Source organism: Onychostoma macrolepis, chromosome 01, assembly GCF_012432095.1.
Source record: "Onychostoma macrolepis isolate SWU-2019 chromosome 01, ASM1243209v1, whole genome shotgun sequence".
Lineage (NCBI taxonomy): Eukaryota > Metazoa > Chordata > Actinopteri > Cypriniformes > Cyprinidae > Onychostoma > Onychostoma macrolepis.
In genome coordinates, this window is record NC_081155.1 from 2,488,048 (window position 1) to 2,502,023 (window position 13,976).

General features: G+C 35.4%; 1 protein-coding gene across 1 annotated transcript; it reads left to right on the forward strand.

Annotated features, from left to right (window-relative positions):
* Positions 1 to 498: 498 nt before the first annotated feature.
* Positions 499 to 13,232, forward strand: LOC131542795 (microfibril-associated glycoprotein 4-like). The gene is made up of 6 exons (XM_058779801.1): positions 499 to 529; positions 10,936 to 11,139; positions 11,220 to 11,417; positions 11,498 to 11,594; positions 11,734 to 11,901; positions 12,352 to 13,232. The coding sequence occupies exons 2-6, from the start codon at positions 11,134 to 11,136 to the stop codon at positions 12,606 to 12,608; spliced, it is 726 nt and encodes a 241-aa protein (XP_058635784.1). The 5' UTR covers positions 499 to 529; positions 10,936 to 11,133; the 3' UTR covers positions 12,609 to 13,232.
* Positions 13,233 to 13,976: the final 744 nt, after the last annotated feature.

Here is a 13,976-nt window from a genome sequence, read left to right on the forward strand (position 1 = left end):
ATACGTGAATTGCTCTAGACGCGGCGCGGGGCTGAGCTTCTCACCCGTGTCATGTATGTGTACATGTGAATGCATTGTTTGCCTTCGGGGGACCCGGTTTCAGTAGCCCCTCACTGCAGAACAAAGATCCAGGGGGCGGGGTTGGATCCACATCCAGTGGGAGGAGATGAGTAGGTTTAGAGGTGGGGATGGGTGGGTTTAGGGATCAGGGGGTGGAGACGGGTAGGTTTAGGTAAATGTAAGGTGGGAGGAGTTGGATCTAGATCCAACCACACCCCCTGGATCTTGTGTTCTGCAGTGAGGACCTTCTCCCCGGTTTTGATGTCCTTTATTCTGATTTTGCATTTGTTTCTGTTTAATTTCAGATTGTTTTCTTTTTTCAACAACTGTATTAGTCTTTGATCATGCTCCTCAATTGTGTCTCCCCACACTAATAGGTCATCTATGATGTTCACAACACCTTCCAGGCCTTCTATCATTTGGGCTATGGAACTTTGAAAGACCTCGGAAGCTGAAGAGATCCCGAAAGGTAAACGAAGAAAGCAATATTGTCCAGTGGGTGTGTTTATTGTGCATAAAGTCAAGCTCTCTTTATTCAACAACATAAAATATAACAGTCCGGTGTGCGACCGACTTTCAGAAATGCAACAAGAAAACAGCGCAGTGAGAGTGACTGATATCACCAAAATAAAACATAGCTAAATTTAAGTCAAATGAAAATCCTCATTACAAATTCATCATCACACAATCGGTCTGTGCACAACAAATGTAATGTGTGTTTAATGTAAGCCAGCATATCATGACAGCGCTCCGCTCACAGCAAAACAAATTAGCGAAATATATTTCATGACAAACAAGCATGATTTATAATAAATAATATTATTATTGGCACAGCAGCCCAGTAAATGTATTTTAGTAAAATAATTTTTAGTCATCGTGATGTGAATAATATTTATAAGCATTTTTTTTTTGTTGTTTTTTTGTCGATAGAGATCCCCACAGCTTGTGGAACTTGCCATAAAGTTAGTGATAAAAAGACCTGCCCATTTAAAGGAAAGATATGATTGGTCAGTTATTCTGTCATTTGAAATTACATTCCCATTGATTTAATATTGCTTGGCCCTCTGTAATTTCACAGCTGGACCACCAATCACAGAGCCGCAAATGGCGGAAACATTCAAATATGGTGGAAACATTCAAATATGGCGGAAACATTCAAATATGGCGGAAACATTCAAATATGGAGAAAATGGGCGGTGTTCATATAACGCATTCAATGAATAGGCAGATTTGAAGAGTTTATTTCCACAGAAATTGTATTTATTTTATTTAGATGTCAAATTATGAATTGATTAAATAAAATGAGAAATTATGACCTTTTATTCAAATAATATTTAAAAGTTTATCATTTTAAAGAATTTATTAAAATTTTTTAAATAAATTTAAAATGCCTAGAGGGCACTCACGGTTCCCCACTGATCTCGTATCATCCGCTGCTCAATTTACAGCATTAAATTTAGATAAATCAAGTTTGGTTCTACACCAGAAATACAAATATATTTAATGCTTACAAGAATATCCTATATAATATAATTAGAGGTACAATTAGCATCAAGCTACACTTGAACATCTATGTAATGATTAATTTATTTGTTTAAAAGTCACTTTAAACCATCATTGAGTGCTTGTAATAACTTCCGATTGTGTGATCTATAGTTGATTTTGATTATAATATGCAGACTCTTTGTATGTCATCAACAGTGTTGTGTAAGTTACTAAAAAAAAAAAGTAGTCCACTACAAATCACTAATTTGTGGATCTCGCGAGCCAGATTTGAGGATCCCTGGCTTAAGGGCTGTCATGCAACCGGGTCCAGGTTTCCTGTTACTGATAAAGGCATCCAGTACATGACTATTTCCAGAGGCGGACAATCCAGGGGTCAGAAAGTAAAAGTCCTGCCATATGTTTGTTCCACCCATGAACTCAGCAGCTGATTTCACCAGAGGAGGAACCAAGACATTCCTTTCAAGTGTTACGTCCCCTGACGTAATTGTGTATATTGGGAGATGGTCACATGTTTTCTCCTCCCTCTTTTTCTCTTTCTCTCTCTCTCTGCTAAGTAGCGGTCCAAACCATCTGCAGGTGATTTCAATTAGCGGCAGCATGGCTTCCCTGTTACACAGTGTGCAAGAGGGATAAAGGAGAAGTCCCTTATCCGCTATCCCAGAGACGTTGTTTTATTATTTGCTCTTGAGCAATCTGTGATATGTGAACCTAAGGTGTGGGTGCCGCAACGTTAATGTTGAGATTCTGTGTGAATCTAGTATTGTGAAACCATGTAGGGAGTTGGGCGCCGATTTTATTTGGGTTTAGCCCCTTTTAAACTTTTCACCTGTTTTCTTTAGTTAGGGAGAGAGGTAAGATTATTGTATTTTATTTTGTTTTCTTTTGGCAGGGAAGTTATTTTGTTATAACCTTTAGAAAGACTGTTTTGTTTGTTATTTTGGCATTTGCTCTCTCCTGACGCTTTGGTTATTTAAGTTGATTAACTGCCCTGATATTGTACATTTTTCAATAGTTATTCTTTTGGATTATGGTAACTCCTTAAATAAAATAATTAAGTCTATTTTCGACATTTGGTATTCTTTTGTGTTATGGTGATAAGTAGAGGATTGGTGTGAACTTTATTGTAAGTGTTACTGATGAATGTGATAACAGCTGGGATAGAGGAAAAGGAGATTTCTCAACGTTCACTTATTTATTGATCACCGTTTTTTTTTTAATTTTGTTACTTCTGCTCTGCAACCCCTAGACTAGAGGGCGGAATGTAACACAAGTCACAAACAAGACTCAAGTCAAATCCCAAGTCCTCAAAGAGTTAAAGTTAATGAGATAATTAAGTGACTAATTAAATGATGATTGTGAATTAGTGATGAACACCTGCTGTTATTGAGAATTACAGAGGATCAGATGTTGATGTTTTATTGGTTAAAATGATGCCACCATCATGGAGATCAGTGTTTGCTTTAGTTCGGCTCTTGACCCTTTTAGTGACTTAAAGTAATTTGTTTCTAAGCAAATGCAATATTATTTCACAGCAAAGATTTGTGCATTGCTGAATCAAAAGATTGATGTAGCAGATTAGCTTATGCTTTCCGCGTTTAAATCATTTGAATGAACATCATGAAGGCGTTTCACTTTGATTTATTGAGTGATGATCAGCATTACTAAATTGCAGGGGGAAAAAAAGTCCTATTAAACAAATGCTACTGTAGTGGTTATATATTAGGGGGGAAGTACTGCATCAGCTCAGGCTTTTAGACATGAACACTTATCATATGATCCTCAATGGTGGTGACAATAATTATTCATACTGCAGTGCATGATGGGAGTTTTTACTATGGTGTTAACCAGCATGCATTGCAGCATGAAGAATTTTGTTGGTTGTCACCATTGTAGAGATTTATATGCTGGTTCGTGATGTCTGGGTGTGTCTAAATATCAGAAGAGTTCAAGTGTTTATATGCTTTATATACAATAGACTTCAGATGAATTCGTTATAGCGTTTCTTGCATGCTGCAGTATCACAGGATTGCTTTTTCAAAACCTGAAAAACAAAAAAACATAATCAGTCCAGCTGTAAAAGCATAGTTGCTCATTGTGCAGCACTGATCTCTCTGCTTTACAACTGCACATGTATTGCTACAGAAAGAGATCTAACACAGAGATCTCTGAGGGTCAAGAGCCCAACTAAAGCAAACACTGATCTCCATGATGGTGGCATCATTTTAACCAATAAAACATCAACATCTGATCCTCTGTGATTCTCAATAACAGCAGGTGTTCATCACTAATTCACAATCATCATTTAATTAGTCACTTAATTATCTAATTAACTTTAACTCGTTGAGGACTTGAGATTTGACTTGAGACTTGCTTGTGACTTGAAAGGAATGACTTGGTTCCTCCTCTGGTGAAATCAGCTGCTGAGTTCATGGGTGGAATAAACATATGGCAGGACTTTTACTTTCTGACCCCTGGATTGTCCGCCTCTGACTATTTCCAAAAACAAATTACGTGCCCTATGCTCATAAACTGCACAGCTCTGTTGTCTTTTGTAAGGAAGTCGTGACTTATATTTACATGCATGCAAAATGGGGTTTGCAATACAAACAAGTGTTACATGTGTTACAAACTTCAACCACTTATTCCCTTTCTACTCTGTTTGGAAAATGTGCTGCATTTACATTGCTGGGTATTTGAGGATACATTTAATGATGTAACTCTTGATATTCTGAATTGTATGCTATTTAAAGGATATAGCCAGTATTTACAACATTAGAACAAATGTGAAATGTAAAATTTTAATTGAAGACATCTGAAGACAAATAAGAGACATACTGTATTAGACATATTAGACACATTGAGAATCAATCCTTAGTATCATGAGCTTAGAGAAACCTCTATTGGAAGCATATCCTTATGGGCAGTACTACATCACGTTCACTGGACTATGTCACACAATACAAAGTTCCACCAGTGAGAGATGAATGAAATAAATCGCTAAACAAATAAATGAGAAGCTGTCGTTATTTAGTCTTTATTTACAAACTTGGACATCAAACACGGTTATTGACTTACCACAAACAGGAAATAGAACTTGCGGCATTTTTAATTTGTTAATGTCTCACGGTCTTGCTGTTTTTTTATTTTATTTTATTTTTTCATTGAACAATTAAATTTTGGGCTAAAAGTGTGTTGTAACGCAAGCGTTACTGAACATGTACCGAGTAAAATATTACTGAAAATTGATTAGTAATGCCGTACACTACAATAACGAATTACTTTTTGCTGTAACTCGGTACTTTTGTAATGCGTTACTTCCAACACTGTATATATAGTCCTATACTTTTTTTTTTTTTTTTGCTTTTATTTCTCCCAAGGAATTTTAAGAGAGATATCTGAAGCACTATTGATAGTAAAATGAGAGATACATGAGAATCACAACTAAGTCTCCTGAGCTTAGGGAAAAATAACCACAGAGCGATACATTTTTCCTCTGGGCAGGTGCTCCTCTATCTATGTCCAATTTTTTACAACTTTTGACCAGAGGGTTCTATGGACTGCTTCCATTAACACTAGAACCGCCAGAGGTCGCTGTATACCTAAAAGCGCCAGCGTGTAAATTTTACCCGCACACATGGCAACTGTTTTTATATGGCTAAAGAACATATTATTTCACTGTATTATGCCACTGTCTTCACAAAGAAGTGTCTAGAGTCATGAAATGATTATGTCTAGTCGTCAACTATATTTTCACCCTGTTGTTTTATGTTTAAGACTTTTTAATGCAGCCTAATCCATAATGGTCAGTAGACTAAGCTAAAAAAAAAAAAAGCCTGCACTGACAACGAAAATTAGAAGGTAGTAAATATTTGAGTGGTGTAATATTATAATACAATGTCATTAATCAATATATTAGGATAATCCATGTTATTTAAATTACTAAAATAGCCAATAGACAATAATAATTCTCCACACTGCATAGGATGATGCTATGACAAATTCAAGTGCACAGCTTCACCTAGGCCCAATTATTAATTTGTTTAGTTATATAATTTATAATTTGAATAAGAGAACAACAACAATAAACTTTGGGTAATCAAAAAAATGATTCATTACATCAGATCAATTTTTTTTTTCTTCAGGAAACAGCCAGAGTAGAATAAATAGCAGCACCATAGGTAGCGAACAATAAACGATATGGCAAGACAAAAATGAAATAATAAAACCAAAGTTTGACCAATTATGAGTAACATTAGGCTAAAACATCTAAATATGATGTCTGGATCACTGTCAGATGAGCCATCAGATGCTGAGCCGACCCAGGACTCATAACTTACCATCAGACTCTCCATCACTCATGGCATTTAGTGTTTCTAATACCAACCTTCCATAAATCGCCTTATTTTACTCATTTTGACTTTATGAAACTGATAACCGCTAAATCAGTGAGTGAAAGGCGTTGCCTAGAAATGTACAACGTTAAAACATAAGCTGCGACCCAGTCAACAATTTGATCTCACAGTGATGTCACCATGATCTCTCAGAATACTCGTGATGAGGTCACAATGTGAGGTAAGAGTGAGCTAAAAGTGTGCTTTTCAAACAGTTACAGCAGCCCCAAGGAAAAAAAAATGTTATGAAAGCATCAAGAGCCCAACTAAAAGCAAACACTACTCACATTGATGGTAACGTCAAACAAAACAATAAAACATCATCATCTAAATCTGTTAATTCTCAATAAGCGCTTTTGTAGATGTCTGACAGAAATAAGAACCGCGCTCATCTTTTTGAGTTCACAATGAGCTCATATATTACTCACACTGTGAGTATCACCGTATGAGAATGGTGTGATATCACTGTGATCATTGCGTGATCTCACGTGTTGCCTGGGAAGAAAATGACAGCACGAAAATACATGCATTATATAGCGGGTAAATTTGACCCGCACGGCACTTATAGGTATAAATGCTCAGTTTTTTTATCTGGTTTTATCTAAATAATTTTTAACAATATTGGGTTGTAAATTACATCATTTTAGTAAACGTAAATGACTGCCCACATAGCAATTTTTCTCTGGCCCACACAATCAGCTATTGCTTGGCCCACATACCGCAATGACTTACGGTCCTAGTGTGTACCAAGTCTGGATTCCAGACAAGGGCCACACATGGGCCATAACTGGCCCAAGTCTCAGCCAAGTTAATTACCCATAACTGGCCCTGAATTGGGCCAGTTATGGCCCATGTGTGGCCCTTGTCTGGAATCCAGAGTCATATTGCCCCCAAAGGACACAGGTGTAAACAGGAAAAACAGGTCTTATGATTGAAAGGTCTATGTTTGTTTATTTGTTTGTTTGTGTGTGTGAGGCGTGTCTGTGTGTCTGTGTGTGTGTGTGTGTGTGTGTGTGTGTGAGATAGATCTCAGATAGAGAGATAGATGAGTTTGAATGGGTTAGAAATAGTACATAGAAGGGAAGTCTGATTGAGTCTAATGGGCTTCAGTGTGTTTAGATTTAAATTTTGACAGTTGGAGTTTGACGGAATGTTCAGATGAGCCAATGTAAGTCTATGGGATTTTTTATGATTTTTAATCTTAATTTTTATGAAAACCGTAAGTCGTATCAGTTAGAAAAGATATAGCACGCTAAGTCAGATCAGTCTCAAGACTTGGGCTGAGTTTGGAGTTTGTAGAGTTAAAGCTCTAGGAGGAGTAGCAGTCAGAAATTTTAGTCTCAGAAAAAGAATAATAACTAGAATGTACATTTCCTGAAGAAAATGTGAGTGGTGCTTGCAGTGGCAAAACTCGACACTAGGCTGTCAATATAGCCTTCAGCATGATCGTAGAGAGCCAACTCCCATGTCTGTATGATGTTGTGGAGCTGAGATATGGCTTCTTTATGTTGCTATATGGTTGCTAGGGTGCTCTATATGGTTGCTATGGTGTGGCTATACAGTTTATGGCATGATATTTAAAGACTATTTGACAGTCTGAATCAACAGAGCCCTACCCCATGTTTCTACAATGTTTCGGGTGCTGAAAAATAGTTTGTTAATGTCCTTTTACGGTTGCTAGGGTGCTGTAAGTGGTTGCTAGGGCATAGCTATGAAGTTGTCATGTCAGTACTTATTGGCTGCTTGATAGGCCGAGTCAAAAGAGCCCTCCCCCAAGTCTCTGTTACCTCCTGATCCAAAGATATAATCTCACTAATTTTGTGCCAATGTTAAGTCTATGGGATTTTTTCGCCCAAATTTTTTCATCCAGCAGACGAACATCGTACACTCAATTACTTATAAAAGATATAGCACACCTCTATAACTGGGAGGTTACTAAGCGTGTTGCTAAGCGGTTGGTAGTTGTCACACATCATTACTATGTAGTTTTATAGAGTTATTCGTATGTTCTTAGCCTGATTTAACACTTAGCTAATCACTATTAGCATGCAGCTATTCACTGCTAGCATGTGTAGCATGCATGAGGAAAGTCCTGTTTGCGATCACGAGTCAAAAGAGCAAAACCTGCATGTTTATTTGACACTATTATCCAAAGATATCCTTTTTGATCTGTTTTCAATGGAGGTCTATGAGGTGGTTGTTATGGTGCTGTTAAGTGGTTGCTAGGGCGTGGCTATGAAGGTCATTGGTCATTATACTTATTGGTTACTTAAAAGATGAGTCAAATGAATGTGTGTGTTACAGAGAGAGAGAGAGAGAGAGGGGGTTCCTAAGGGCCTGCGTGTGTGTGTGTGAGAAAGTGACAGTTGAGATTCAAATTCACGAACATTCCGCCATTGTAAGTCAATGGGATTTTTTGCCCGCTTTTTCGTCCGCTGTGCGAACTTCGTAGGTCCGATCGCTTAGAAAAGATATAGCCCACATCTCCTCAATGAGCTGGTCGATTTGACACCTCATTCATGGGTCTGTGACAAACGGTGCAGGAGGAGTAGCGAATCGAAGTTTTTGTCCAGAAGAAGAATAAGAAGAAGCAGAATAATAAGTATGCAAGATAACAATAGTGATGCCTTGCCTTTGGCAAGCACCACTAATAACTAGATAGGAAAGTTCGTCGAGACAAACTTTAAGTTGGCTTGAGAAAGACGGACCAGAAAGTTTGAAAAGTTTGAAAAAAGTTTAAGAAGTTTAAAAAGTTTAAGTTTGAAAAATGTTAAAAGTTTTAAGTTTGATGGGTTTCAGTCAGAAATAGTTTGAAGTTTAAAGTAGTTTTAAAAGCTTAAAGTTTGACACATAGATAGAAAGATAGATAGATAGAGTCAGATTATAGATAGATAGATAGATAGACAGAAAGACAGATAGACTTTAGATAGATAGATAGATACAGTCAGATTATAGATAGATAGATAAGAAACATTAGATAGATGAGTTTGAATGGATTAGAAATAGTATCGGGGTCAGTAAGACCTCAATCAACTTTCTTTAGTTAAAAAATGTTTCCCTTCATCTCAGTGGAATAAGATTTTGTGACTTTTCAACATTTTCTATCTGTATTCACATTAAAAAAAAAAAGGGCTTAATTCGGTTGTTCTGAAGGTATGTATTTTTTTTTTTTACTAATATGGTCTTTGGGGTCAATATTATATTTTAAATTTGTCAAAAAATAATAATAAATCCAGCATAGGTCTTAAAATTTTCACACAGAAATGAAGGCCTGGTACTAGATCACAAATGCAATGTAGAAAAGACGCGCACACACATGTGTGACTGCAACAAAGAGCATTTTTATAGAAATTGGCAAATAAAATCAATAAATTCTGCATAAATCTGAAAATGTCCACACAACAAAATCAAAGCCTGATACTAGAGCACAAATGCAATGTGGAACGAGCATACTCACTCACGTACGTACACACACACTCTCTTACACACATACCCGCCATTCATATCTGCTTATTGCAGTTGTTGTTTTTAGTTTAGGTTTTTTTTTTTTTCGTTTTGATTTTATTTACATTTATGTCAAAAACAAACAAAAATATTTTACTTTTTAGATTGAAATAAATACGTACCTGCAATCAAGTTTTAGTGACAACTTGTGTGGCATTTCTGCAAATTTATGTGGCATTATTGCAAAAGCGAGCACTTATACTGTTTTTAATGTATTTTATAATGTTTAAATATATAATTAAAAATATGTATCATAAAAGTTGTGTATTTTATAATGTTTAAATATATAATTACCAAATATATATCATAAAAGTTGTGAGAGGAGCAGTTGACCACTTCCAGAAAAATGAATGGCTCTCTATGGGCCTCTGCTGGATATATATGGTCATTACACTATTCTTTCAAAAACTGTGATTTCTACAAGTTTTTCTCTAACCACCAGATGGCAGTATTGTACACCTAACACCTAGATCAATATCCAGAAACAGTTTAAATTTAATTTAGATCATCATTTAAGAGATTTATTCATAAAATGTAATATTTCACATGCAAGCTAATGGTGTAGTTGAGGATTTTGTGGTAAACAGGTACAAAAGTACTTCATATCTCCCAAAACACAGAATTAATACACGAGAAGTAAACAAAAAAAAAATATATATATATATATATATATATTATTTGTATGATTAAAAAATTATAAATTTTTTACAATTACTCTTTCAATTATACACTTGATTTTGTCTTTCTTGATCATTTTATAACAAATATTGTGTATATAGACAGATAGATAGATAGATAGATAGATAGATAGATAGATAGATAAGAAACATTAGATAGATGAGTTTGATTGGGTTAGAAATAGTACATAGAAGGGAAGTCTGATAGATAGATAGATAGATAGATAGATAGATAGATAGATAGATAGATAGATAGATAGATAGATAGATAGATAGATAGATTAGATAGATAGATAGATAGATAGATAGAGTTTGAATGGGTTAGAAATAGTACATAGAAGGGAAGTCTGATAGTCAATATGACCCCAATTGAAAATGAATGGGAAATACGAAAAAATCTATATATTTTTTTTTTATTTGTCAAAAAATAATAATAAATCCAGCATAGGTCTGAAAATTTTCACACAGAAATGAAGGCCTGGTACTAGATCACAAATGCAATGTAGAAAACACGCGCGCGCACACACATACAAAAACACATGTGTGACTGCAACAAAGAGCATTTTTATATGCATGCCAAATCTGGGCCAAATTTGTTTGCTGACTGGGTGGGAGACTTGAATGTTTTGTTGAAAATCTGTTACGTACATTTGAAAAACAGCTACGGGTAAAATTTACCCCGTGGCGGTTCTAGTGTTAAAGGCACTGAAATCACAGCTTGTGACTGCATGTTAAATTGCATTTTATTTGCATTGAAAATATGGGTCTTTGTAATGGAAATTTCTATGTTAACACAGAGGAGGAGTCTCTGAATGGTTGTGTCAGCTTGAAGAACACAAATGATGAGTTACTGTTTCATTATTTATCTAACATTCAGACATATAAACAACTTTCAGAAAATAAACCGTCAAAATAGGCAATTTGAAGATTTTTATGTTATTTTCTTCTAGATAAAACAGATCTCTGCTGTGATCTCCTGAAAATAGACTGAGAAGATGGCAGTAAGTTCCTCATAAGTCTACATTTCTGACAGCTTCGGCTTCATTTCAGTGTGATGTTCATCTCTTTCTGTCTCATGTAGATGATGGTGTTTTTGGCAGCTCTTCTACCGGTTGTACTGATGAGAGAATGTCAGGATGAAATGGACTGTTCTGCCATCTATAACTCAGGACAAACAGTCAGTGGGATTTACTCCATCTATCCAACACATGACGTTCATGCCTGGGTTTACTGTCAGATGATCTCAGATGGGAACGATGAAGACAAAGGAGGATGGACGGTACAAATGTAACTTTAGATCATTAAACGCACATCAGAACATTCATCATGAATAATTTATTCTGTATAAACCCATCACAGGTGATTCAGAGGAGAATGGATGGCAGTGTGAATTTCTATCGGCCGTGGGATCAGTACAAGAGAGGATTTGGGAATGTGGAGAGTGAATACTGGCTGGGTAAGATCTCACAGTGTGTGTGTGTTTGTGTGGATGTTCATGTCCAGTGTTTGGTTGAACGTGTTCTTCATGTGTGTTTGTGTGGATGTTCATGTCCAGTGTTTGGTTGAACGTGTTCTTCATATGTGTGTATGATCAGGGCTGGAGAACATGTACCAGCTGACACGCAACAGGAAGTACATGCTGAGAGTGGATCTGGAGGACTTTCAAGAAAAAAACATTTTCGCTCTGTACTCGTCCTTCTCTGTGGATAGTGAAGCTGATGGGTATAAACTGCATGTTTCTGGATTCACTGATGGAGCAGCCGGTAGGACACTTTTATGTATATTCTGTAATTTAATTACTTTTCTTTTTGAAAAAGTAAAGGATTACTAAAATTTTTACATCTTAAATATGGTATACACTACAGAAATATTTTTTATAGTGGATTTAACATCAAAATTTAAAGTCTAATGTTAAAATGTATGTTTTAATGTAAACTCCTTGGTTAGTTCAAGGATAATTGATGCAATTTTATATTATTTGTTTCAAAGAATTAAAATCTAGGGTTTCTTGTATTGTACAAGCTGCCATGGTTAAAGTAATGCAATACGTTTTAGAGATAGTAATTAGTACAGTAATCGAATTATACTGCTGAAAATGTCACACGTAGCTATTAATAATTACTTTTTAAAGTAACTTACTCAACACTGTTTATACTCATGAAAAATCATTTCCATTGAGTTATTGTCCTTAATGATGCTCTTCCTCTCTGCAGACGACTCTTTATCTGAACATGATGGTAAGGAGTTCACCACCTTAGACAAAGACCAAGACAATGACTCCAAAAACAACTGTGCCAAACTTTGTCTAGGGGCATTTTGGTACAAAGACTGCATGAAGACAAACCCCAATGGTGTGTATATATGGGGACAAGACAACACCTATGCCTGCATTGGAAATGTATGGTCAACCTGGAAGGGTAATGATGTTGGTATGAAATCTATCAGCATGAAGATCAAACGTGTGTCATAGAAACATTGCAGTGTTTGTCAGAAATGCACAACAAAACAATCAAATTAATGTTTAAGGGTTTGCTCTTCTCTATTACCTGTATAACTTCATAAATCATGTAGGAATCACAAAAATGTATGACTGTTTGTAGTGGCTTTCCTATAACAAGGGTAGGGTGGTAAGTTGTTCTTGACATAGGTTAGAATAAACAATTTCCACAAAGCAATGTCTGTTTCTTGACTTGTTAATTTAATGGATAAGCAACATTTACTAAACATAAGAGTTATGGTAAGAACCATATGTTCCCCCTTACATAAAGAAAATATTTTTCCTTATGTATATGAATGATCAATATATTAAATGACTTAACAGTATATTAGAAATTACACTATTACATTATTCTGTAAATATATTACAATATATCGAATAATACATAAGGAATTGCTGCTTTCATATATTGAAAAATATGTGACATATTTACTTGTAGCTATATCACAATATATGTAATTTTATATTCAGTAATACAATTTATAATATATAGATGTACATGTGATAAGATATGGTACTGCATGTGTAAAAAATATATTGAACTTGAGCAAAAACACATGAAATAGCACTTAATTTTAACATTTTTACTCTCCTTTAACAGTCAGAAGCAAAGCATGCTGGGAACTAGAAATCTGTTTTAACTCATTCTGTGAATGTGTATATATGTGTGTGCATACATTCACATTTATATGGGAACATCTATGTGCAATATATACTCAATAAAAGATAAAACATTATGAATATTAGATTTATCTTTGTCTTAATTTCTAAATATATTTGTATGTATCAATATATAGCCATATATTGTCAATGCATATATTGCTGTATATTGAAAAATATAAGCACTAGTTTCCAATATATGGAAACGTATTATGCAATATATCACATTATATTTTGCAGTATATTCCTATATAGTAGTATATATCGCGTACCTGTCCAATACAACCTCAAGGGAAGTTTAATATCATGTAATGTGAACTTTTGACCTACTGTATGTCTACTCACCACAGTGCACATTGTCCTCTAGTGCTTAAATTATCCCTGCATTTTAGCTCCTACACCCTAATAATTGTAATAATATAAATTCACAGTTAAACAGCATAAATGGAGCCATAAAGTATTGAAGTTCCGATTCAGCTTCGGTTCTCTGCTGTCAACAATAGACACATTTTGGAGACAGCCCTATTCAACTGGACTGTTTTCATCCTAAAGCCCAGCTCACACTCTGCGATTTTGGCCACGATTTGGTAATCTGAGACAAATTTAGAAAATCCTAAAAGATTCCTATAATCCTAGGCTAAAAACTGTAGTCTTTGATCGCTGGTTTGACATGTTGACTGA

Bases quoted from the DNA above. Each gene is read 5' to 3' on its own strand.
- LOC131542795 (XM_058779801.1), top strand. The intron at 11,418-11,497 runs GTACAAATGTAA...AACCCATCACAG, and splicing joins AAGACAAAGGAGGATGGACG to GTGATTCAGAGGAGAATGGA. The intron at 11,595-11,733 runs GTAAGATCTCAC...GTGTATGATCAG, and splicing joins GGAGAGTGAATACTGGCTGG to GGCTGGAGAACATGTACCAG.